The 24,637-nt window shown below is 44.0% G+C and overlaps 1 protein-coding gene across 1 annotated transcript in view; it reads left to right on the top strand.

Moving 5' to 3' along the window:
* LOC126989061 (uncharacterized) overlaps nt 1-17,921 on the top strand; it is a 43,783-nt gene extending 25,862 nt beyond the window's left edge. Inside the window, exons 3-6 of the mRNA XM_050847612.1 lie at nt 682-861; nt 1,624-2,078; nt 4,610-4,668; nt 17,696-17,921. Coding sequence (XP_050703569.1) covers nt 682-861; nt 1,624-2,078; nt 4,610-4,668; nt 17,696-17,921 — 920 coding nt within the window. The remainder of the gene's footprint in view (nt 1-681; nt 862-1,623; nt 2,079-4,609; nt 4,669-17,695) is intronic.
* The last annotated feature ends 6,716 nt before the right edge of the window (nt 17,922-24,637 follow it).

Raw genomic sequence — 24,637 nt, 5'->3', positions numbered from 1 at the left:
CTTTTCTTCGTCTTCTTTTTCTCCTGCTTCTAAAACAATGAGTTATACATTTCTTTCCTATATAGAACGTAAAAAAAAAATATTGATGTACATTTTCTACATTTTTTATCCGCCCTTTATTCCCTTATCATCCTGCTTCACATTAATCAGTGCTTCTAATTTCAATTCTAAATTATTGTTTTCGGCTTTTCTCATTGTCTCAGCCTCTCTCCACCCACTGTTATTACCCCCATTAACTCCTCGTTTGATCTCCTTTTTTAAACCATCAAAACCCATCCATTTCAACTCGTTCCTTTTATTCCTCATCTTTCTTAAAGTTCTCCTCCTCCTTCTGCTCGTCCTCTTCCTTCTCCTCAACGGATCGGAGCCTCACCAATCCCTTCTTATCACTATTTTTTGTATATATATATATATATATATGTATATATATATATATATATATATATATATATATATATATATATATATATATATATATATATATATATATATATATATATATTTCCTCCTCCTCGCCCTACAAACAAGACAGTGGAGACTGGAGACCAATCCCATTTACTGCTCCTCTTAGTACCCTCTCAGCGTCCTCCTGGCAATCACGCCTGTCTCTTCTCCCTCGCCCTACAAACAAGAAGACAATTATTATCACCCACAACTCCATCTCCTCTCTCCTCCCCGCAGCCAAGGAGGAGCTGGTGGAGATCAACGCCGGGAGTCGGGGCGGCGTGCAGCTCGTGACGGACAAGAACTCGGGCACCAGCTGGCTCCTGGTCACCCACGCCACCTGGAGGGACGCCGGGAACTATACGTGCGCGCCTGTGCACGCCACGCCCGCCTCGGTGTCCGTCCACGTGCTCGACGGTGGGTGGGCGTGGGCGTGGAGGGAAGAGAGGGAGAGGGTTCAAACTGTTCCGACTCTGGGCCACGACAACCCAGCGACTTTTCCATTAGACAAGTTGGTTCCCACGCTCTAAGAAGGGGGGAGGTTTTATTGGGGTCTTGGTGTCTTGCCGACTGTCTGGGACACTCAGCCAACTAGTTGCCAGCATGTCGTGCTAAGTTGCTAACCCTCACGACTCCAGACTCTCGTCACGACGTCGGCGCAGCATTCGGCAACAGTCTCAAAACCTCTTTCAAAACATGCCCGACCCTTTCACATCAACACCTCAGACCTCGTGTACCCTAGAGTCGTGGGTAGTCGTGGCCCAGAGTCGGCACAGTGTGAACGGGGCTTAAAGCCCCGTTCACACTGTGCCGTCCTGGATAAAATCCTTCCTTCCCAAACGTTATGTATTCCATGTCATTCTTCGTTGTTCTGTTTATTTCGTTCACTATTAGTTTTTCATTTACTTTTCAATATTCGTTCTCTCTCATGATCACTATTTGTTCTCTTTCTCTCACTATTCGTGTGTACTACTGGCCACTTGCAGACTCCTTACTTTCTTGTTTTTATGTCCTTTTTGGTCTTTAAAACACTAATTCTTCCTTTCCTCATCAGTCAGACTCCTTACCGACCACTTGCAGACTCCTTATGTTGTTATGGAATCTCCTTGTGGTCTTTAAAACAATCTTTCCTTTCTCCACTGCTGCGTGCCCTTAATCCCCGTTCCTTTCCCCCAGAAGAGGCTCCAGCCGAGCTCCAAAACGACCCCCAGCCGAGCCGGGCCCAGACGTCCACCCAAGGAACGCCAGGCCTTCCGCTGCTCCTGCTGGGGCTTCACCGTCTGCTGGGGCGCAACAGGACGAGAACGTGGTGCCTCTGGGTTCTCCTGGCTGCCTGTCTAGGGTTCTCCAGCGCCGTCAGTGGTACGGGTGGCCTTCAGGACGTCTCTCAGACTAGTAAGGAAGCCAAGGCATTGTTGAAAGTCGCCGCGAGGGAGGAAGGTGGTTTGCGGATATCCTTTGCTTCTACACTTCCTCCTCTTCTCTCTTTGTATCCTACACTTCATTCTCGTCTCCCCCATCCTTCATCTGATACACTCCACCCTTCTCCTCATCGTTGGAATCCTACACTACCTCTTCCTTTTCTTCCTCCTCCTCCTCCTCCTCCTCTCGAAGGCACCATGACAAACCACTCAGTTCCGACGCCCACGTGCATTGATCTAACCCCCTCCACCTCCTCCTCCTCCTCCTCAACATCATTTTCGATGCTCAGCACAGTTTCAGGAACAAGCGCTCATGCTTGACCAATTTATTGGACTTCTTCCAAGGTATCTATGAAAACTGGGATAATCATATCCCCAGCGATGTTATATATCTAGACTTTCAGAAAGCCTTTGACAAAGTGCCACACGAAAGACTCCTCAAGAAACTCAAGTCGGCGGGATTAGGCGGCAATCTGACAGCGTGGATCAAGGACTGGCTCACTGGAAGAAAACAACGAATTGTACTCAACGGACAGGCCTCCGAGTGGCTCCCGGTCACAAGTGGAGTGCCACAGGGGTCAGTGCTGGGACCCATACTTTTCATCATATATATCAACGACCTAGAACTAGGATTGAAATCCAATCTTTCAAAATATGCCGACGACACAAAGGTGGGTGGGAAGGCCCTCACAACGGCAGACTGCGAAATTATCCAGAGAGACCTGGACCAGATCACTCGGTGGTCAGAAAAATGGCAGATGTCCTTCAACACTGCCAAATGTAAAGTAATGCATATCGGATCCAGAAACAGCAACCACACATACCACATGGGTGGCGAACCACTGGTTCCATTGGTATTCAGCCCGCACGGGATTCAGCCCACGGAATTCAGCCCACACGGAATTCAGCCCACACGGGATTCAGCCCACGGAATTCAGCCCACACGGGATTCAGCCCACGCGGGATTCTGCCCACGGAATTCAGCCCACACGGAATTAAGCCCACACGGGATTCAGCCCACGGAATTCAGCCCACACGGGATTCAGCCCACGCGGAATTCAGCCCACACGGGATTCAACCCATGGAATTCAGCCCACGCGGGATTCAGCCCACGGAATTCAGCCCACGCGGGGTTCAGTCCACACGGGATTCAGCCCACACGGGATTCAGCCCACTGAATTCAGCCCACACGGGATTCAGCCCACACGGGATTCAGGCCACGGGATTCAGCCCACACGGGATTCAGCCCACACGGGACTTAACTCACGGGCCCACACTGTTGAGTTGAATAGGGGTTTAATTGACATGGAACCCTTAGAAATATGACCATTTCTACTGAACGGATTTTTAGAAAAGAAAAGTAAATAACTTAAAGCAATATTATTCTTTGACTATTCATTATTTTTACAGTAGTTAGTGCTCTATTCGCCGAACCCAGCTTGCACCACGAGGAGGTTGAGCACCATAGCAAGCCTTTTATATATATATATATATATATATATATATATATATATATATATATATATATATATATATATATATATATATATATATATATATATATATATATATATATATATATTCTAATAGTTTTTTTTTAGTTTCTTCAGTTTGTAACTTAGTTTTTTTTTCTGGGGGAGGCTTATTTTTCTGTTTTACTTTTTGTTTTTCCAATTAGTTTTTTTCTTTGGAAATTCAGTTTGTAAATATTAGATGTTTTCTGTGAGGCTTCGATTTTTTATTATTATTTTTATGGAGCTTGTGCTTTAAACTAATCACTTATTTTTCCCCTAGTGGGAAGTTTTTTTTATATGATTTTAATCATTTTTTATTTGTATTTGATTTTAGTTGCTAAAGATATGTGCCACTGATCGCAAGTAATGCAACTTGTCATTTACATCATTGTAGCAGTCCACCCTTGCAGCCAGCCTCTCTGATAGAACAATGTATTTGTTTCTTGGTGGAGGGTTGTTTGCCACCTCGTTGTCTGCTAGTGTTTTCAAGTGAAGACTAATATCCTTTTCAAACCATCCATTAACTTCCAGATGGAAGGATGCTGGGAAAGGAACAGACTGTTCAATCCATTGTGGTAGCCCTCAACAGCATTTGTGGTTCGTGGAATGTTATTCCTTGGAGCTGAAAAATGGTTCCAGACAACTGGTGGGTACCTGGGTGGTCCCCTGTCTCTTCCTGGCCCCTGTCCCTCACCAGAATATAAGTCAGCTCAAAGTAGGCAATTAACTCTTCTACCCTATCCAGAGGAGGAAAGCTGTCAGCCAAGGTGTTGAAGATGACCAGTATATCTTCCTCAGGCACAAAAGAGAGAGCAACCAAGGATTTCACAGACATGTTGAATTCTACGTTACTCTCGTAGTCCACTTTCAAGCCAAGTTCTGCGACCTTTCGTTGGACTGACTGCCCAAGATGAAAAGACAACCCTTGATGTCTGCATTGGGGTGTACCTGGCGGAAAGCATTCTGTGCAGCATTCTCGAAGTCCGTCAGAATTGTCTGGGGGTTTGCATCTGGAATTATATTTGCAAGAGCTTCCAGCATTTGCACATAGGTGACCTGCATTTTGTTTGGTAGAAGAAAGTACACACAAGGTGGGAACTTATTACCCACTTTGGCATGTATGGTGTACAGCTGGAAATAGATACTGGGAACAACTGCGAAGGTTCCATCACCAAGCCACACCTCAGCATTCTCTAAGACATGAAGTAAGTTCATGTCTCCCAAAATCAGGATCCTGCTGGGATCTTGAGAACCACTGTCATGCAGGACAATATCTGTGAACCTGGCAGGTATGGCAAAATTCAAGGATTGAGGGTTTGGTTCAACAGGGTTGGTTGCACGCCTTTTGTCCCTCACGTTGTCTTCCAGGGTTGATCTTTTGGGTAGCCTTTGGAGAACATCTTGTGACAAGCCAGTCATGTTTTCTGCCAAAATTGACCTGGTGGAATCTTGCCCAGCTGTCGCAGCAGACCTGATGTGTGACTGCACTTGCCTGACTTCTCCAGTTAGAGGATCCCCAGGGTGTGAATGATTAGGGTTTCCTTGACCATCAAGAACTATCCCCTGTAAGGTTCTTATACTGGCTGGACACTTGAATTTCACATTTTCTCTGCATCTCCAGGTGAGTTCTCCGTTCTTTCCCATTCGGTCTTTCCTCAGGACATACTCAAAGCCCCCAACCCTCTTCACTTGGTTTCCTCTTTCCGTCAAGTATGCCATTTTATCTAGCTTAGGCGAGTGCGTACGTGGGCAGAGCAGCAAATGGCACTGATGACAATGCAAGAGCTGTGTTCAGAACAGGGACTTGCGAGGCGCTGTACACGGTGCGAACGTGTCCTGTTCCAGTCTACTATTGTACGCTACAGAGGGATCATTTTATTCGTTATCTATCTCTCACTAAACTGGTAAAATAGAGAAGAAGATGTGTGTGTTTTCGCTCGAGTCTGCATGTATATACGAGAGAGAGAGAGAGAGAGAGAGAGAGAGAGAGAGAGAGAGAGAGAGAGAGAGAGAGAGAGTTCACAATAACACGCACGCACTCACCTAAGTTAGAGATTGTGTGTTTTTGTAGGAGTCTGCATATTAATGTGTGTGTGAGAGAGAGAGAGAGAGAGAGAGAGAGAGAGAGAGAGAGAGAGAGAGTGTGTGTGTGTGTGTGTGTGTGTGTGTGTGTGTGTGCGTGTTTACATTCGCACGCACACACACTCGCCTAAGCTGGAGAAGAAATGTGTGTGTTTCCGTTCGAGTCTGTATATATGCGAGAGAGAGAGAGTGTTCACATTCACACGCACGCACTCTCCTAAGCTAGAGAAGATTATATGTGTTTTTTCGCTCGAGTCTGCATATAAACGTGTGTTGGGTATAACAGAAACACAGAGTGGCTGGATGTGAGTGTAATAGCCGCAGGCGTACAGTGACCTGGCGGGCGTCTGGTCTGACTGACTCCCCCACTGGCTGTGTCCTTGAGCCTGGCTCGCAGTTGCCAGCTCTCACAAGAAACTAAAACTCCTACAACGTGTGTGAGAGAGAGAGAGAGAGAGAGAGAGAGAGAGAGAGAGAGAGAGTGTGTGTGTGTGTGTGTGTGTGTGTGTTCACATTCACACGCACACTCTCCCCTAAGCTAGAGAAGATTATGTGTGTGTTTTCGTTCGAGTGCATATATACGTGATGAGAGAGAGGGTGTGTTCACATTCGCAATTCCGAGGGCTGAATCCCGTGTGGGCTGAATCCTGTGGGCTGCATCCCGCGTGGGCTGAATCCCGTGTGGGCTGAATCCCGCGTGGGCTGAATCCCGCGTGGGCTGAATCCCGTGTGGGCTGAATCCTGTGGGCTGCATCCCGCGTGGGCTGAATCCCGTGTGGGCTGAATCCCGCGTGGGCTGAATCCCGCGTGGGCTGAATCCCATGTGGGCTGAATTCCGTGTGGGCTGAATTCCGTGTGGGCTGAATCCCGTGTGGGCTGAATCCCGTGTGGGCTGAATCCCGCGTGGGCTGAATTCCTTGGGCTGAATCCCGTGTGGACTGAACCCCGCGTGGGCTGAATTCCGTGGGCTGAATCCCGCGTGGGCTGAATTCCATGGGCTGAATCCCGTGTGGGCTGAATTCCACGTCCACCGTGATTGGACGGTATTGGCGGAGGAGGAGGAGGAGGAGGAGACTGACTGGTTGTAGTGGTAGCAGATGGAGGAAGGTAGTGTGGAAAAAGGATATTAGTTGAAGGAAACTGATGAAGAAAAAGAAGTGGAAGTAGTGAAGACGAGGGAAGTAATAGAAATATGGCTAGTGGAGGTCCTGGAGAAAATAAATAGGTGGTGGAAGCAGTTGTGGACTAGCAAGTGTAGGAGGAGGAGGAGGAGGAGGAGGAAAAAAAGATCCATGAAAGGTACCAAGTGGACGCCATTGGGGAATGGAGATAAGTCAGAAAGCTAAGGTAAGGTAAGGGCGGCTTTACACGTGGCAATTCCTGGCCGGCAATACAGCCGCGACGATCTAGCGGCTAGGCCGGCTGGGTGCTCTCGGGAGCAAGTACCTTCACACGTGAGAGGAGCCGCCGGGAGCATCAAGACCTATTTTAGATTCAAAAATAACCATTTCAAAGAGAAAAATCATTTAACTTTGTCCCAGCAATGATAATTCACTCCAATCATCAAGTAATCTAGAATGCCTCATACGATTAGGTTGGCGATTGATTATGGTGTTGGCATTAGGGTGCCAGGTCCCTAATTGGCTATCCGGCGGCGACTCGGAGACAAGTACTGTTTTGACTTAACTCGATCCTCTTTTCTACTTCGGAAAAAAAATAATACTGGCTGTCGTTTGGGGCCTAATAGTAGAAAAAAATGTATTTACCCTTTGCTAGTAATGCTTTAAATTTAAGGTTTGCGTCTGTGTGTGGTGTGTGTGACCACTGAGGGGCGAATGTGCCGCGGGCCGCAGTCTCCTGAGCGGCCCAAACAGCCAAAACACAGCTGGGAGGTTTCGTATTTTTTCGCCCTTAGCTTTATTTTGCTCTCCAGCAGCTTAAGAATGATTTAACTTGCTGTTAAATAATTGTTAGTTTAAGTACCTGTAGCTATTTTGACTTCTGTTCTTACGATAAGTGATTTACAGACGCCCTCTCCAGCGAGAGGGCGTCTGCTATCTTAAGACCAGAAGTCAAAATAACTACAATTATTTAACAGCAAGTTAAATCATTCTTAAGCTGCTGAAAAATACGAAACCTCAGTGGAACCTTACCTTACCAGCAAAGGGTAGATACATTTTTCTACCAGCAGGTACCACGTTTCGACATTTGGCTCCAAACGACATCCAGTATTACTTTTTCCCGAAATAAAAAGAGGACCGAGTTAAGTCAATACAGTACTGTCTCCGAGTCGCCAATGGTAGCCAATATCCATTGTACCGTGAAACATTGTCTGTTATAGGTTTCTGGTGATTGAGATTGCGATTCATTGTATTTCACCTTCAATTAACTAGTAAATGCAAGGGCATGAATTCATCCCAGACACCACAAAAGGCTACTACCTATCTTAAAACCACAATGAGTTTGGTCCATTAGCCTAATATTGTATCTGCATCTGTCATTCCTTGTTTTATTGTCGCCGACATCGACATGTTGTTTACCCAGCCGCCAGTCGGCAATACAAGACGGACACGCTCAGCTGCAGAGAACTTGCCGCGAGAAGAGCTCCCAGACCCAGACCCAAAATGCTGCCGGCAGCACGTCGCGCCTGTATTGCCAGCCGCGAATTGCCACGTGTAAAGCCGCCTTAAGATAAGGATGTCAAATGGAGGCCAGTGGAGACAGGTAAGAAAGATACGTAAGGTAAGGTAAGGAGAGGTAAGGTAAGGTAAGGTAATTTTAGGCAAGGTAAGAGATGGATAGTTAGTGGAGGTCGTGGGGTGGAGAGTACAAAGACACTGTTAAGAATAAGTAATGTAAGGCAAGGAAAGAGATGAATAGTTAGTGGAGGTCGTGGGGTGGAGAGTACAAAGACACTGTTAAGAATAAGTAAGGTAAGGCAAGGAAAGAGATGGATAGTTAGTGGAGGTCGTGGGGTGGAGAGTACAAAGACACTGTTAAGAATAAGTAATGTAAGGCAAGGAAAGAGATGAATAGTTAGTGGAGGTCGTGGGGTGGAGAGTACAAAGACACTGTTAAGAATAAGTAATGTAAGGCAAGGAAAGAGATGGATAGTTAGTGGAGGTCGTGGGGTGGAGAGTACAAAGACACTGTTAAGATAAGGTAAGGTAAGGCAAGGTAAGATATGGATAGTTAGTGGAGGTTGTGGGGTGGAGAGTACAAAGACACTGTTAAGATAAGGTAAGGTAAGGCAAGGTAAGAAATGGATAGTTAGTGGAGGTTGTGGGGTGGAGAGTACAAAGACACTGTAAAAAATAGGTAAGGTAAGGCAAGGCAAGAGAGATAATGAGTGGAGGTTGTGAGGCAGAGATACAAGGCCGCTGCTTACAAGTGGAGGGGAGATATTTAGGGCACGGGAGGTAAATGGAGACCGGCAAGGAGACAAAATCCGCTAACAGTGTGGAGAACAAATGTGGAGATCAAGGCAGCGTGGGCAGTCGGCTATACCTGATGGACCTTCCGGGGAGGCTGTCAGGCGAATGGGGGATGGGGAAGGGGGAGGGGAAGGGGGGAGGAGGAAGGGGAAGGTGAAGGGAAGGGGAGGGAAGTGGGAGCTACTCAGGGTGACTCATGGGGCAGCGATACCACCTAATGGGGTTGAGATAAGGGGTTTGATCGCCTATCAGGGTATTAGACACGACCCACGAGCACGTTATAACACAGGGGGGTGAGGAGGAGGAGGAGGAGGAGGAGGGAGTTGATATGGATGAAGAGAAGGATGAGAGGATGGAAAAGAAAAGAGGACGAGGAGGTTGAGGAGGCAGAAAAGAAAACAGGAACAAGGAGATAAAAAAGAGGAGGAGGAGGAGGAGGAGGAGGAGGAGGAGGAGAAAAGGTGGCAGAAAATTAAGAAAAAAAAAATAAACTGACGACGAAGAAGAAAGAAGAAAAGTGGAGAAAAACGAAGCACGAAAAACAAAATTAAAAAGATAAAGAAAACGAAAAGCGAAGTTGAAAATACAAAGAAAACCAAGAACCAGAACATGAAAGAACCAAAGGAAAAGACGAGAAAAGAAGACAAAGAAACAGAACACGAAGACCAGAGGTAAGGCAAGTCGAGGTCACGATTTGAGACGAAGAAGCAGTGGGCAAAACCTTTCCCTTAAGAGCTTCACGTCTGTCTGTCAGGCCCCGCCACGCCACTGACCAGCGCCGAGGGGGAGCAGCAAAACAGCCTGGCTCCCCACGCCCTTGTCACGCCCACACACACACACTCAACTTCCTTCTTCGTTCCTCCTTCATTTCCTCCTATTCTATTCTTGATCATCTTGTCCCTCCCTTATCTTTTTTCTTACTCTACTACCCCTTCAATTCATTCATGCTCTCCGTCTTATTTCGTTTTTTTCTTCCTTTCACCTACACGTCGGGATGGAAATAAGCCGAGGAAGGGTAGAGAGATAGAAAGGGAAAGGGAAAGGGAAAAGGAAGGAAGGAAGGATGGAAGGAAGGAAGGAAGGAAGGTGTAAGTGGTCAATATCGTGAAAAGTGGAATATGAGTGAAGTGATAGGAAGAAGAGACTAAAGAAAGAAGAAAAATGAAAGAGGGAAGAGTGAAGGAACAAAGTTGGAAAGGATTAAAATGAAGGACGAAAGGAGGAAGTGAATGAAGGAAGGAAGAAAAATCTGGGACGGATCAAAAAAAGATGACTGAAAGAGTGAATGGTAAAGAGTATGGAATAATAAATAAAAAGAAAGGTGGCAAGAACAGAACTGATGGAAAAAATAAAAGGAATAACGGAATGAGAGAGAGAGAGAGAGAGAGAGAGAGAATGCAAAACAAGCAAAAAGGGAAGCAAGAAGGAAAGAGACAAACGGATTCTGCCCCGGAAACCATTCCAAGGTCATCAGGATCTGTCATGCTCCTTCGGCCCTTCGTTCTGCCATCCCGGATCCGACAAACTGCGTGATCGGCGCCTTCACGGTATTTTCGATTAACTTAATATTCCCGTCTGGTGGTTTTAAGTGGCAAGTCTTGCTCCAACCCTCCTCGCCTCGGCGGGGCTGGGGAGCGTCAGGGGGCCCAAGGTCTTCCTGGCGAGCGTCGCAGGGCCCAGGAGTCCCGCAGAGCGCCTCGGCTCCCCCGAGGCGTTCATGGCGGTGCTGGAGATCCCGAGGGTCCTGGGGCGGGGGGCGGGGCCAGCAAGACAGTTCTGACCATCTCAATAACCAGACGACCGAGGTAATGACACGTTCATTATACGTTGTAGAAGGAAATAACTGAAGGCAATCGTGCCATCTCTACAAAAACAACAGAAAAAATCAGGGAAGACAAAAATCTAGCATGAAGGCGTGTGGTGTTGTGTGTTGGTATGAGTTAGTCTTTTCTGGGGTGAAGGAGACTTGCCCGTACCACCACACAGCACCAAGAAAAGGCGATACAAGAGAACACAAAGAAAGAGGATAAAATAGAAACAATACCGGAAAAGTAAGCATACAGAAAGAGAATAAAAGAAGGAAGATATAGAAAAAGACCACCAAAACGATAATACAGAACCACAACATCGATAAAAGGAAACTATCGTGTCATCTCATCAACTAAAAAATGAACAAAAAAATCACAAAACGACAAAAAGCCAAAAAAAATCTAGCATTAAGGCGTGTGGTGTTGTGTGTTGGTATGGGTGGGTCTTTTCTGGGGTGAAAGAGACTTACCCGTACCAGCACACAGCACCAAGAAAAGGCAATAGAAGAGAACAACAAGAAATGAGGATAGAACAGAAACAACACCAGGAATAAGAATGATATAGAAAAGAATACAATAAGAAGGCGTTTGGTGTTGTATGCTGGGACGAGTGAGTCTTTTCTGGGGTGAAGGAGACTCAGGAGTACCCGCACACAGCACCAAGAAAAGGCGATTGAAGAGAACAACAAGAAAAAGAGGATAAAACAGAAACAATACCAAAAAAGTAATCACAAAGAAAGAGAATGAAAGAAGAAGGAAGATATACAAAAATACCACCAAAAAATGATAATACAGAACCACAACATCGATAAAAGGAAACTACCGTGTCATCTCATCAACTACAAAAATGAACAAAAAAATCACAGGCAAAAAGGCAAACAACTCTAGCATTAAGGCGTGTGGTGTTGTGTGTTGGTACGAGTGGGTCTTTTCTGGGGTGAAGGAGACTCAGGAGTACCCGCACACCGCACCAAGAAGAGGCGATTGAAGAGAGCACCAAGGAAAGAGGACAGAACACAAACAACACCAGAGTAAAGGAGAGATTTAGAAAAAGAATAAAAGAAGGAAAATATAGATAAAACACCAAAACAATGACAATATGGAATCACATCGATAAAAAGAAATATATAGACAAATCATTCACCTTTCGGCCCTGACTAACATCCAAAATCATGGGTGAGTCTTTTCTGGGGTGAAAGAGGCTCATCCAGACCAAGGAACATCAAAAAAGGATGATATTAAAAGAACACCAAGAAAATTAGATAAAAAAAGAAAATAATGAAAAGAATAAGAAAACACCAAGCAAAAGAAAAATTTGATTAAAGTAAATTAAGTTCAATAAAAAATAAATAACAACAATATAATTATATAAAATAAAATAAAAAAATATTATAAGAAAAGGACATCATTCACCTTTATGCCTCAACACCAACATCATCATGGGGGGGGGGGGGGGGGGGCGGCACAACCAAACCATCACAGAACATCCAGAAAAGGATTTAAACACAAAACAAACACTGGCAAAGGATGACTTGCTCGGCTCATGCTGCCTCCCGGAGTTCATTTGTGATGGTCTTTAGGAGAGCCTTGGGCCACTCGCGATGACTCCCTTTATTCGAACAGGAAATCAATATACACATAAGGCTGGAGGTTTTAAAACAATATAATATATCGAGAGGCTCTCTACCAATGTGCTTGAAGCAAAACATAATCAGCAGTGTGTTGTTCTTGTCACGACCTATGGGCCTGAGACACAAAGGATAGACTTTCACGGCTTTTGGAATGGAAACTGCGAAGTGCCCAGAGAGGTATGGAGAGCTGCCTAGGACTTCTGCAGGGAATGTTACAGGTTGATAGTGATGATGTGTGTGTGTGTGTGTGTGTGTGAGAGAGAGAGAGAGAGAGAGAGAGAGATGCTGTCCTTTATTGATTATATCAGTGGTCAACACACTTTTTGCTGACTCAGGATTTGTGGTTGCTTTTTTTAGGTAATTTTGAGGTGCTGATGTTAAATGTGGCATCTATTTTTTGCTAACACATCAGGTTATCATTCTATAGCACATCCCTATTTTATGATGTACTGTATGAATAATTTACTTGGTCAAGATAGTTTACTAAGGTTCTTCGTTTCATCAGCTCTCCTCCTCTTATTGATAGTCTTCTACCTCTTAAATTCCGCCGCCAATTTGCCTCTTTCTATCTTCTATCGAAATTTTCACGCTGACTGCTCTTCTAAATTTGCTAAAGGCGCTGTTACACTAGCACATTTTCCGTCGATGTCTACGATTTCCGTCGTTGTTTGCATGTTCCGTCTTCCTAATCCGACGTCTTGAGTCAGACGAACATAACCATGGAGGATGAGTTCGAGACTCGCCTAGTTGGGGACTCCATGGTGCGTGGCCAGCTGGTTGAGTTCTGTGGTTGTTCATCAAACGGCCGCAGAAAACGTTACTGCTATCCAGGTGCCAGACTGGACGACATCACCGGAGCGTGCGATGATGTCACGAGAAATGCCGACCGAAACACCCTCTTTGCCATTCATGCGGGGACGAATGACATAAAGACAACCCGTTCTGAGGAACTGCTTGAGAAATACCGCCGCATGATCAAGCAGTATAAACGTAGAACGGATGCCAGTAACATCATAATCTCAGGAATCCTCCCGAGGGTCGGTGCCGAATCTAGCTTTTACAATAAGGCCTTCAGCACAAACAACAGACTTCAGTCCCTTTGCTCACAAGAAAACGTCCAGTTCGCTAACTTGTGGAACAATTTTTACTACGATTCAGACTTGTTCCTTCCTGATGGCATTCACTTAAACCCTGTTGGAGCAGCCCGTTTCGGGAGGCTGCTCTGTGACCAAGTGGCTCTTCGAAAGCCAAAAAACGCGGAGGCGAGAACACCAGCAGCTCCACCGTAAGGGAGCACTCAACCCGCAAAACTCCCGACTCGAATCACATTAAAGCTTGCTATGTAAACGCTCGTAGCCTACGTAACAAATTTTTAGACTTAGAAGTCCTCGCAGCTACAAATCATTATCACATCATCGGAGTCACAGAATCTTGGATAGACACTTCAAATAGAGATTTCATTGCGGAGTATAGATTACCGGGTTATACCATCTTTAGTCATGAAAAAGAGAACAGACAGGGTGGAGGCGTTATCTTTTATATCCACAACTCTCTCCATCCAGTATCCGTGAAAACAGATATTATAACCAATGTAGACACGGTCTTCATTGAAATTAAAAATAAATAAAAAAGTAACTCCTAGTAAAGAAAAGGTGCCTGATTATCAGAGAGCGAATTTCGTAAGACTCCGATCAATTCTAAATAATTCTGACTGGACTGAAATCACGGCGGAAACAGATATTGATAAATCTTGGGGGGCCTTCACCACAATATTGAACAATGCCATAAGCATATGCGTACCCTATCGTAACAGACGTTCAGCTTCTAAGAAGAAACCCAAATGGTGGAATAACGAAATTCAAAATAGCCTATCTCTTAAAAAATGCGTATACAGTAGATACATATCAACTCAGAGCGAGGCTGAAAAACTAGAGTTGGACAGAATTCGCCGCGAAACCAAGACATTAATAAAACGAAGCAAGAAAAATCTTGAAGAATATATAGCGGAAACAAGTAAATCTAATCCTAAAGAATTTTTTAGCTATGTAAATAATAAAAAGTCACTCACTTGTGGTATCGGACCGCTTGCAAATGAAAATGGTAACCACACGAACAATGAAAATGAAATGGCTACAATCCTAAATAACTTTTTCGCATCCGCATTTACCGACGAAGATTGTTTATCACCTCAACCGCCGGAGGTTAGAAGGGCCGAAAAGATGTTAAGTGGCGTGCTCATCGTAGAAAGTGACATTTTACGCACAAGTGAAAAGATTAAAGTAAGCAAAGCTCCTGGTCCAGACAAAATTACCCCAAGGGTCTTAAAAGAAATCAAACATCAAATTTGTCAACCGCTCTCCATCATATTCAATAAATTTTTAACAGCTGGAAAAGTTTCGTCGGATTGGAAACTTGCAAATGTCACACCAATTTTCAAATAGGGGGACAAGTCTCATCCAGGAAACTATCGACCAATTAGCCTGACATCGATTGTTTGTAAGTTAATGGTGACTATCATTCGCGACAATATGGTGAAATTCTTCGGAGAAAATAATATAATAAAAAATTCGCAACATGGCTTCCGTAGTAAACGTTCGTGTTTAACTAACTTACCTGATTTTTTTCACTATATTTTTGAGGTGTTCGATGAAAGCAGATCAGTAGATATCATATATGTGGATTTTCAAAAGGCATTTGATAAGGTCCCCCACCAACGATTGTTCAGCAAACTACTGGCGCACGGTATCTCGTGTAACATTCACAATTGGCTTGCGGACTGGCTCTCTGAGCGGAAACAGAGAGTAGTTCTAAACGGTGTTATATCTAACCGGCTCGATGTCAAAAGCGGCGTACCTCAAGGATGAGTGCTTGGCCCCATGCTCTTCTTAATTTATGTTAATGATATCGATGATGGGCTCACTTGCAAAGTATCAAGATTTGCTGATGACACAAAAATTGCTAGTAAAGTAACTGCGACACTCGACGAAGAAGCTTTACAATCAGATCTAGATCGACTTGCACGTTGGGCCAATCAATGGCAAATGAAATTTAACGTTGACAAATGTAAAGTGTTGCACATCGGAAAAAATAACAATTGCGTTCGGTACGTAATGAATGGCCAACAACTTTCTGCAGTAAGTAAAGAAAGGGATCTTGGAATCACTATATCAAGCGATTTAAAGCCCGGTCAGCATTGTTCAGAGGTAGTTAAAACTGCAAACAAATTGGTTGGCTTCATCGGACGAGTCTTTAATAATAAATCGGAAAAAGTAATATTAAAACTGTATAATTCGTTGGTTCGACTCCGTCTAAAGTACTGTGTACAGTTTTGGTCTCCCTACTACAGAAAAGACATAGAAAAGTTGGAACGGGTCCAACGAAGAGTAACAAAGATGATTCCAAGGTTGAGAAATTTGTCATATGAACAAAGGCTTAAAAAGTAAATTTATTCAGCCTATCAAAATGAAGAATGCGAGGCGATCTAATAAAAGTGTTTAAAATGTTTAAAGGAATCAGTGATATTAATGAGGAAGATTACTTTACAATTGATCGATCAAATAGAACAAGAAGAACTCATAATTTGAAGATAAGTGGTAAAAGATTCTCGTCGCACGAAGCTAAACACTTCTTCTTCAATCGAGTTGTTAATGTTTGGAACTCTCTACCTTGTGATGTCGTTGATAGTACAACAGTTACGGCCTTCAAGAATAGATTAGACAAGTGTTTTGAATCAACCAGCAACTAAGATATTACTCATTGTCGTAATACGTTAAGTTCTTTCGAATACTGGTGTCCTTGTCCTTTTATCGCCCGCTTAGTGGTAGCAGTAATGGTAGTTCTTTCCTCTTTCCTACACAATTTCCATGCGGTTTTCCATGCTGCATGGTTCTTTTCCTTTCCTGCCAGCTTTGGCTGGAGGGATGGGATAGTGGGAGGGCCTTCGCCTTTGCTGTCCTTCATCTTCCACCTTTGATTAGATAGCTAGTGTAGCTTGTCACAAACAGCCTCGTAAGGACCAGCAGGTCTGCTGTTGTTTGTTCTTCCTTTGTGTTCCTTTGTGTTCCTTTGTGTCTTCAAATGGAAAGTTGTCAACAACTTTTTTTAATGAAATCAGAATCCATAGTGGATGATGAGGAAATATTCAAATTAAACCACTGTTTTCATGAGAAGCAATTCAACTGTTTAATATAGGTAAAATATTCAATAAAGCAATTACACATGTAGTTACATTCTGTAATATAGTGTCATAAAAGCCTACAGTGTCTAGTGTGACGAGAACTTGTTTACATGTGATACACTCCGTGTGTTTCTCTCGCTTTGAAGACCTTGCAATAAATAATGGCTCACCCTCAGTGGACAAGACTCTTAGAAGAATTGCTTATTGAGAGCATAAGAAACCATAGTGTCTCTGGAACCACAGAGATGATTTATATATGAATAAGGGCTCCAATAGTTTGTTGTACTGGTCCTTGTCGAGCCTGATCCAGTTCCTCATTGCCTTGTGGTCCTCAAATATCAGCTCCCTCAAGAGTCGATAGTAAACACTTTCTTGTTCGCGACGTGCCTACCACTCTCCCATCACTCTCGTCTTCTGGCTTGTTTGGCTCGTCTCAGCTTCATTAAACACCTAATCACGCTGATAGCGGCGATAGCTTGTCTGTGTGTCGGGGCCATGGTGTTTTGTTTACATGTGACGGAAGCAGTGCAAACGAAGTGCAGACGGAAGTTGATGAAAAATATTGACGGAAAATGAGCTAGTGTAACAGCGCCTTAAAAAGAAGTTGTCAGTTTTGAGGAAGTTGATGAAAAATATTGACGGAAAATGTGCTAGTGTACCAGCGCCTTAACTGCAAGCCTCCCCCCTCCCGGGGCCTCGCCACACACGATTTTCTACTCAAGCTCATCCCTTTACTGTCCAAATCCCTTACGCAGGAGTTAACCAGCATCTTCACTCTTTCATCCCTCACGCTGGTAAACTCTGGAACAATCTTCCTTCATCTGTATTTCTTCCTGCTTATGATTTGAACTCTTTCAAGAGGAGCGTATCAGGACACCTCTCCCGAAATTGACCCATCTGTCGGCCACTCCTCTAACTCGTTTTAGGAGCAGTGAGTAGCAGGCTTATTTTTTCATTATTGTTTCCCATTTTTATGCCCTTGAACTGACTCCTTTGCTGATATATATATATATATATATATATATAAATATATATATATATATATATATATATATATATATATATATATATATATATATATATATATATATGGAGTTGGTGGCTGCTGACCCACCAGAAAACGTCTCATGTTGGAAAATTTGCTGTAGAGACACTGATGCGGACATGTTATCTTGTTGCGCCAGAAATGTACAAAACACCGCCGCGGTGGAGGGCCGCCGCGACGTGCGGGTGGATCACCCAAAGAAGGGGACGCCGAGAGCCACGGCACCGTCACGGGGCACCGGGGACGTGGTCGAGCTGAGGAAGGAGTTATGTCCGCAGCGAAAGCCACTTACCACCACGGCCAAGGCCAAGGGCAAAGGTCAGGACACAGACGACTCGGATCACGGCGCCGCCAAGGAAAGCTGAGCACGTCAAGGCAGGCCCGGAAAGACCGCGGATCACAATTAACGGAATGTGATTCAAACGAGATGAAGAAAAAAAGTTCAATGTTGGAGGATTCGTGAATGAGTACAGAACCACACCCGTGCTCGGCAACACTCAAGTCCTACACCGTCAGCTGATATGTTTGTGTTACATCACAATGTTGGAGGATTCGTGAACGTGAACAGCACCACACTCGTGCTCGGCAACACTCAAGTCCTACACAGTCAGCTGATATGTTTGTGTTACATCACAATGTTGGAGGATTCGTGAACGTGGACAGCACCACACTCGTGCTCGGCAACACTCAAGTCCTACACAGTCAACTGATATGTCATTGTAAGAGTTGTTTGTGTTACATCACAATGTTGGAGGATTCGTGAACGTGGACAGCACCACACTCGTGCTTGGCAACACTCAAGTCCTACACAGTCAACTGATATGTCATTGTAAGAGTTGTTTGTGTTACATCACAATGTTGGAGGATTCGTGAACGTGGACAGCACCACACTCGTGCTTGGCAACACTCAAGTCCTACACAGTCAACTGATATGTCATTGTAAGAGTTGTTTGTGTTACATCACAATGTTGGAGGATTCGTGAACGTGGACAGCACCACACCCGTGCTCGGCAACACTCAAGTCCTACACAGTCAACTGATATGTCATTGTAAGAGTTGTTTGTGTTACATCACAATGTTGGAGGATTCGTGAATGTGAACAGCACAACAACCGTGCTCAGCAACACTCAAGTCCTACAGTCAGCTGATATGTCATTGTAAGAGTTGTTTGTGTTACATCACAATGACTGTGCCTGATTTTTTTGCTGTGGCCTTGCATGGCCCTACCGGACTCGTGGATTACTTGTGTTATGTTCCCAATAATCTTATCTTTACATTCTTTACTATCAGTTCCGTTTTCTTTACATTACAAATACGTATTATTTCCTTTACATGAAACAGGATATTGCGAACAATATGTTTTATTTACCGTAACGGTGTTCGAAACCATTCAAGATCGACTCTGTGTGCTAACTGTGTAATAAATGTTTGGAAAATTAAGGACAACCTGTTCTTCCCAAATTTAAGTAAATGTGATGAAAATATTTACCGGGAGTGATTATTAACACACCTGTAAGTGTGAGAAATGCTGCACACGAAACAACAACATAAACAACTTCACCAGGAAGAAGAAGCGACAATCTATCTTGCAAAAAACTGAATTAGGCAACAAACAAACAAGACAGTCACAGAGCACAAGAACAAAACAGAGAGGAAATAACACATAAGCCAAGTCACAGAAAAAAAAAAATATCAGTCATACTTAACAAAAAACGAAAATAAATAAACAAACAAAACAGAACACTCAGAGGTAAAAATCCACCGATAACTCAACCTGGATCTAATGAGACTGTCACGAGGTTCGTTATGGGGGGAGAGGGAAGAGGGCGTAGGAGGGGTGTTGTGAGTGGAAATGGTTGGAGACTGGTAATAGGGGGCTGTGGGGGGTGGACATCACTGGTTGGAGGGGAGGGTCAGGAAGGTGTGAGGAGACAGCGATAGGAGAAGGAGGAGGAATGGGGGTAGAGGACGTGGGAGGAAGGGTGGTAAAGTGGAGGGAAAACGAACAGAGGAAGGGAGGTGGAGACGGTTAGTGAGAGGAAAAAGCGAGAAGAGTGATAGAGAGCGTGGTGGAAGGGGAGGTGAGGTGGAGTGAAGGGGATGTAAGAGCAGAGAAGAACAAGAGGGATGTGGAGGGTGGTAGTGAGGGAAGAAAAGAAAGAAAAAAAGAGCAGGAGGAGGAGGAGGGGGTAGAGGAAGAGGAGGAGCAGGAGGGGTAGCAGGGTCGGCCACTAATTCAATTAAGCAACACAAATTCCTTTCTTGGGCTGCAGCATCGCGGGACAAAGGCCACCGCTGGCTGGTTAGCTTCTCTTTCTTTGATTTTTATAGTGAGGGTTTTTTCTTCCTTTATCTCTTTTTTACTTTTTCTTTTCTATCTACAGTAACAAAGTCTCTTCAATTTTTTAAATTATTTCAATTTTTATTGTTTTACTTTTTGCTTTAATATTACTTTTTTTTAGCTTTTACTTTTACTCTTATCTTTATCCTTCCTTTAATTAGTGACAGCTTTTTTCCTTCCTTAATTTTTTTAAAGCCACAAACGATGCAAGTGATTCTACGTCATGTTCATAATCGTTTATCTTTCAGCTGTGTGTATAGGTAAGTATTTTCCTCAGTCAATATCTACTGACCTTTTTCTTCTTGTCCTCCTATTAAAAATACCTCTACTTATCTCACATTATATTTATTTGTCATTATATCTATATATCCTTACGGTTACTCTCCCGCTCTCTTTCACGCTGTCTTCCTATACATTCACCCGTTTGATATTTCTACTCCTTTCTCGTAACTGTCATGTATATCTAATGAAACCGCAGCATGTTTCGTTCTAGCTTGTGTCTGTTTAAATAGTTCATCTTTTTTGCAGCTTTCCTTCGGTCTCTTTCCTCTGTCGACTCACTTCCTCTAGAGGTGCCCATTGCCAGCTCTTTCTCTTGTACCAGCTTAAACTGACTCAACTTTTTTTTACATGTCATTTCAACTGTTTTCAAAGGATGCTGCAGAACCGTGATAGGCTGTAGATTTTATCATGTAAATTATCTGCTGTTCGGTGCGTCAGTCACACTTTGGTGCAGCACCAAAAACCTGCAGCCGACCTTATCGGTCATACGGCGGACGGAGACACATGACGGTCACAAGCGCGACCATGTGCGACCTCCCACGAATCGCAGGTCGCCGATTGTCGTTGTTAGATCGTAAAATCAGTGTGACAGGGGCTTTATCTGTTCGTACTCGAGCCTGTACACCTGTCTAATTAAACACCTGCACCTCGAGACGGATGGAGTGGCGTTAATAGGACAACAGGAATGTGGTAATTAGTGTGTGTGTGAGAGTGTGTGTGTGTGTGTGTGTGTGTGTGTGTGTGTGTGTGTGTGTGTGTGTCTGTGTGTGTGTGTGTGTGTGTGTTGGTGTGTGTGCGTGTGTGTTTACATTATATATAACATTAATTAAACGTTGTATTGACTGCAGCAGCAGCTCTCTCTCTCTCTCTCTCTCTATTGAGAGGAGAGGGTGGTGGATGAGTGGAATAGGCTTAGCAGTCATGTGGTGAGTGCCAATACAATTGTCACATTCAAAAATAGACTAGATAAATTCATGGACAGCGATATTAGGTGGGGTTAGATACACGGGAGCTTAGGGTCAAAGGAGCTGCCTCGTACAGGCCTACCGGCCTCTTGCAGACTCCTGCGTTCTTATGTTCTTCTTATGTTCTATTTAGAGAAACATAGCTTAATTCACGACTCGCAGCATGGGTTCACAAAAGGTAGGTCATGCCTCACCAATCTCTTGTCCTTCTACAATAAAGTATTTGAGGCGGTTGACAGAGATGAAAATTATGATGTAATCTATCTTGATTTTAGTAAAGCGTTTGACAAAGTTCCTCACCAACTAAATTACAGGCTCACGGAGTAGAGGGTAAAGTTTTGAACTGGGTCAAGGCGTGGCTTAGCAATAGGAAGCAAAGAGTGCAAATCAATGGTAAAAGATCTGACTGGGGATGTGTTACGAGTGGGGTCCCACAAGGTTCGGTATTAGGTCCACTTTTGTTTATTATTTATATCAATGACTTAGACACAGGAATTAGTAGTGATGTTAGTAAATTTGCAGATGATACCAAGATCGGTAGAGTAATTGAGTCGGATCAGGACGCTAGTATTCTCCAAGGTGAACTCAACAGATTATATGACTGGGCGGATAAATGGCAGATGGAGTTCAATGTGGAAGTGCAGTATTCTGAGTGTAGGTAGGAACAACCCTCACATAACTATTGCTTAAATGACACTCTCATAAGTAGGTCTGGGTGCGAGAAGGATTTAGGGGTCTTAGTGAGCTCTGATCTCCGTCCAAGGGCACAATGCATTCAAGCTAGAAATCGAGCTAATAGGGTACTGGGATTTATTTCAAGGAGCGTAAGCAACAGAAGCCCCGAAGTCTTCCTCAAACTATATTTAGCATTAGTTAGACCTCATCTTGACTATGCGGTTCAGTTCTGGTCACCCTACTATAGAATGGATATCAAAATGTTAGAATCGGTGCAGAGGAGGATGACTAAGATGATTCAGGGGTTGAGAAACTTGCCATACGAGGAAAGACTCAAACAGTTAAACTTGCATTCTCTAGAAAGGCGAAGGGTGCGTGGAGACATGATCGAGGTTTATAAATGGATGAAGGGCTTGAATAAGGGAGACATTCATAAGGTTTTGTTGGTAAGAGAACCGGGTAGGACACGAAGTAACGGGTTTAAACTGGATAAATTCAGATTCAACAGGGACATAGGCAAAAATTGGTTTACTAATAGGGTGGTGGATGAGTGGAATAGGCTTAGCAGTCATGTGGTGAGTGCCAATACAATTGTCACATTCAAAAATAGACTAGATAAATTCATGGACAGCGATATTAGGTGGGGTTAGATACACGGGAGCTTAGGGTCAAAGGAGCTGCCTCGTACAGGCCTACCGGCCTCTTGCAGACTCCTGCGTTCTTATGTTCTTTTGTTCTTATGTTCTCTCTCTCTCTCTCTCTCTCTCTCTCTCTCTCTCTCTCTCTCTCTCTCTCTCTCTCTCTCTCTCTCTCTCTCTCTCTCTCTCTCTCTCTCTCTCTCTCTCTCTCTCTCTCGAATTAACACAACATACACTTTCATTGTACGTACAAATCAACTGGTGGGTCGTGGCAGCAGCACACACACACACACACACACACACACACACACACACACTAATTACCACATTCCTATTGTCCTATTAACGCCACTCCATCCGTCTCGAGGTGCAGGTGTTTAATTAGACAGGGTGAGTCCGATAATAATTTGGGTCATGTGGATTATTCCGCAGTAACAGTGTGCACCCTGACCCCGGGGGGGACGGAATAAGAGGATGATGATGATGATGAGGGTAATAGGAGACTAGCAGAAGGGTACTGGTTGGACTAAGATTATGAAAGAAAGGTACGTAATCAGTAACATAGTGGTGTAAATGGTGGAGGGATGAAGTTCTGTTTGGTGGATATTGATGGAGGAGGAGGAGGAGGAGGAGGCTGGATGGTTGAGGGTGCTAGCAAGGGAAGAATTGAGTGTGGTAGAAGGATAATGGTAGAAGGAAACTGATGAAGGAAAAAAGAAGGGAAAGTAAACATAAGACAGATAAAAGAAAAGTGGGCAGTGGAGATAGCAGGAGGAGGAAAAAGACGGGAGGAAGCAAGAAGAGGGAGGCAGAGGTAGGTGAGGACAGGCAGGTGGAGGAGGAGGATGCGAGAAAAAAAGGTTAGTGAAGAATGACGAGTGGAAATAGGTAAGGAAGGTAAAATAGGGTAAGAAAAGGTAAGGTAATGTAAGGTAAGGTAAGGCAAGGTAAGAGATGGATAGTTAGGGGAGTTGTGAGGTGGAGAATACAAAGACGCTGTAAAGATAAGCTAAAATTAAGGAACATTATAAGATAGTAAATTAGTGGAGCTTGAGAGGTGGAGGATACAAGGACGCTGCTTACAAGTACATGTAGAGTGGAGGTATTAAGACCCTTGGAGATGAGTGGAGACCAGCAAGGAGACTAAATCCGCTAACAGAGTGGAGAACAAATGTGGAGATCAAGGCAGCGTGGGGAGGCGGCTTTACCTGATGGACCTTCCTGGGAGGCTACCAGACGAATGGGAGGAAGGGGGAGCGGAGAGGGAAGGAGGGGGAATAAACTGACGATGAAATAAATAGAAAAAATGAAGCAGTTCAGACGAAATAAAAAAAAGTAGAAAAATGAAGGAAATAGAAAACGAAAAACGAGCAAAAAAAAAAAAAAAATGTAGCAAAAAGAAAATAAAGAAATACAGACACGGACATGAAGTAAGACAGATCGAGGTCACAATTTGAGACGAGGTAGCGGGCAAAACCTTTCATTTAAGAGCTTCACGTCTGTCTGTCAGGCCTCGCCACGCCCCTGACCAGCGCCGAGGGTGAGCATCACAACAGCCTTGTCACGCCCACACGCACGACCTAAACTTCTTTCCTCCTATTATTTTCTTGATCTTCTTTTCCTTCCCTAATTTTTTTCCTTACTCAATTATCCCTTCCATTCATCCATGCTTTCTTATTTTTCTTCCTTTCATCTATACGCCAGGATTGGACTGAACCGAAGAAGGGAAAAAGAAAGAGAAAGGGAAGGAAGGAAGGTGGGTGGTATGGGGGAAGAAGGAAGGAAGGAAGGTAGGTGGTAAGGATTAGGAAGGAAGGAAGGACGAACTGAAGAGGACGAATTATGTTTTTCTTTTTTTTAATTAAGGAAACAGTTCAAGGGCGCAAAGAAAAATATAAAAAAGCCCGCTACTAAGTGCTCCTGGATAGAGGTCAAAGGGGTGTCCAAAAAAAGAGAGGTCACTTTCGGGAGGAGAGGTGTCCTGATACCCTCCTCTTAAAAGAGTTCAAGTCGTAGGCAGGAGGAAATACAGATGAAGGAAGATTGTTCCAGAGTTTACCAGCGTGGGGGATGAAAAATAATAGTAAGGTCTGAGGCTAAGCGTTCTGTTGCTTCCAGCCTTGAATCGTTAAGTTCCTGTAGAGTGGGTCTTCTATTAAAAGAAGTTGAGTAATGCAGAG

This window comes from Eriocheir sinensis, unplaced genomic scaffold (genome assembly GCF_024679095.1).
Source record: "Eriocheir sinensis breed Jianghai 21 unplaced genomic scaffold, ASM2467909v1 Scaffold1037, whole genome shotgun sequence".
NCBI classification, from domain to species: Eukaryota; Metazoa; Arthropoda; class Malacostraca; order Decapoda; family Varunidae; genus Eriocheir; species Eriocheir sinensis.
The sequence above is the reverse complement of the archived record's forward strand: the minus strand, read 5'-3'. Positions and strand labels throughout refer to the sequence as shown.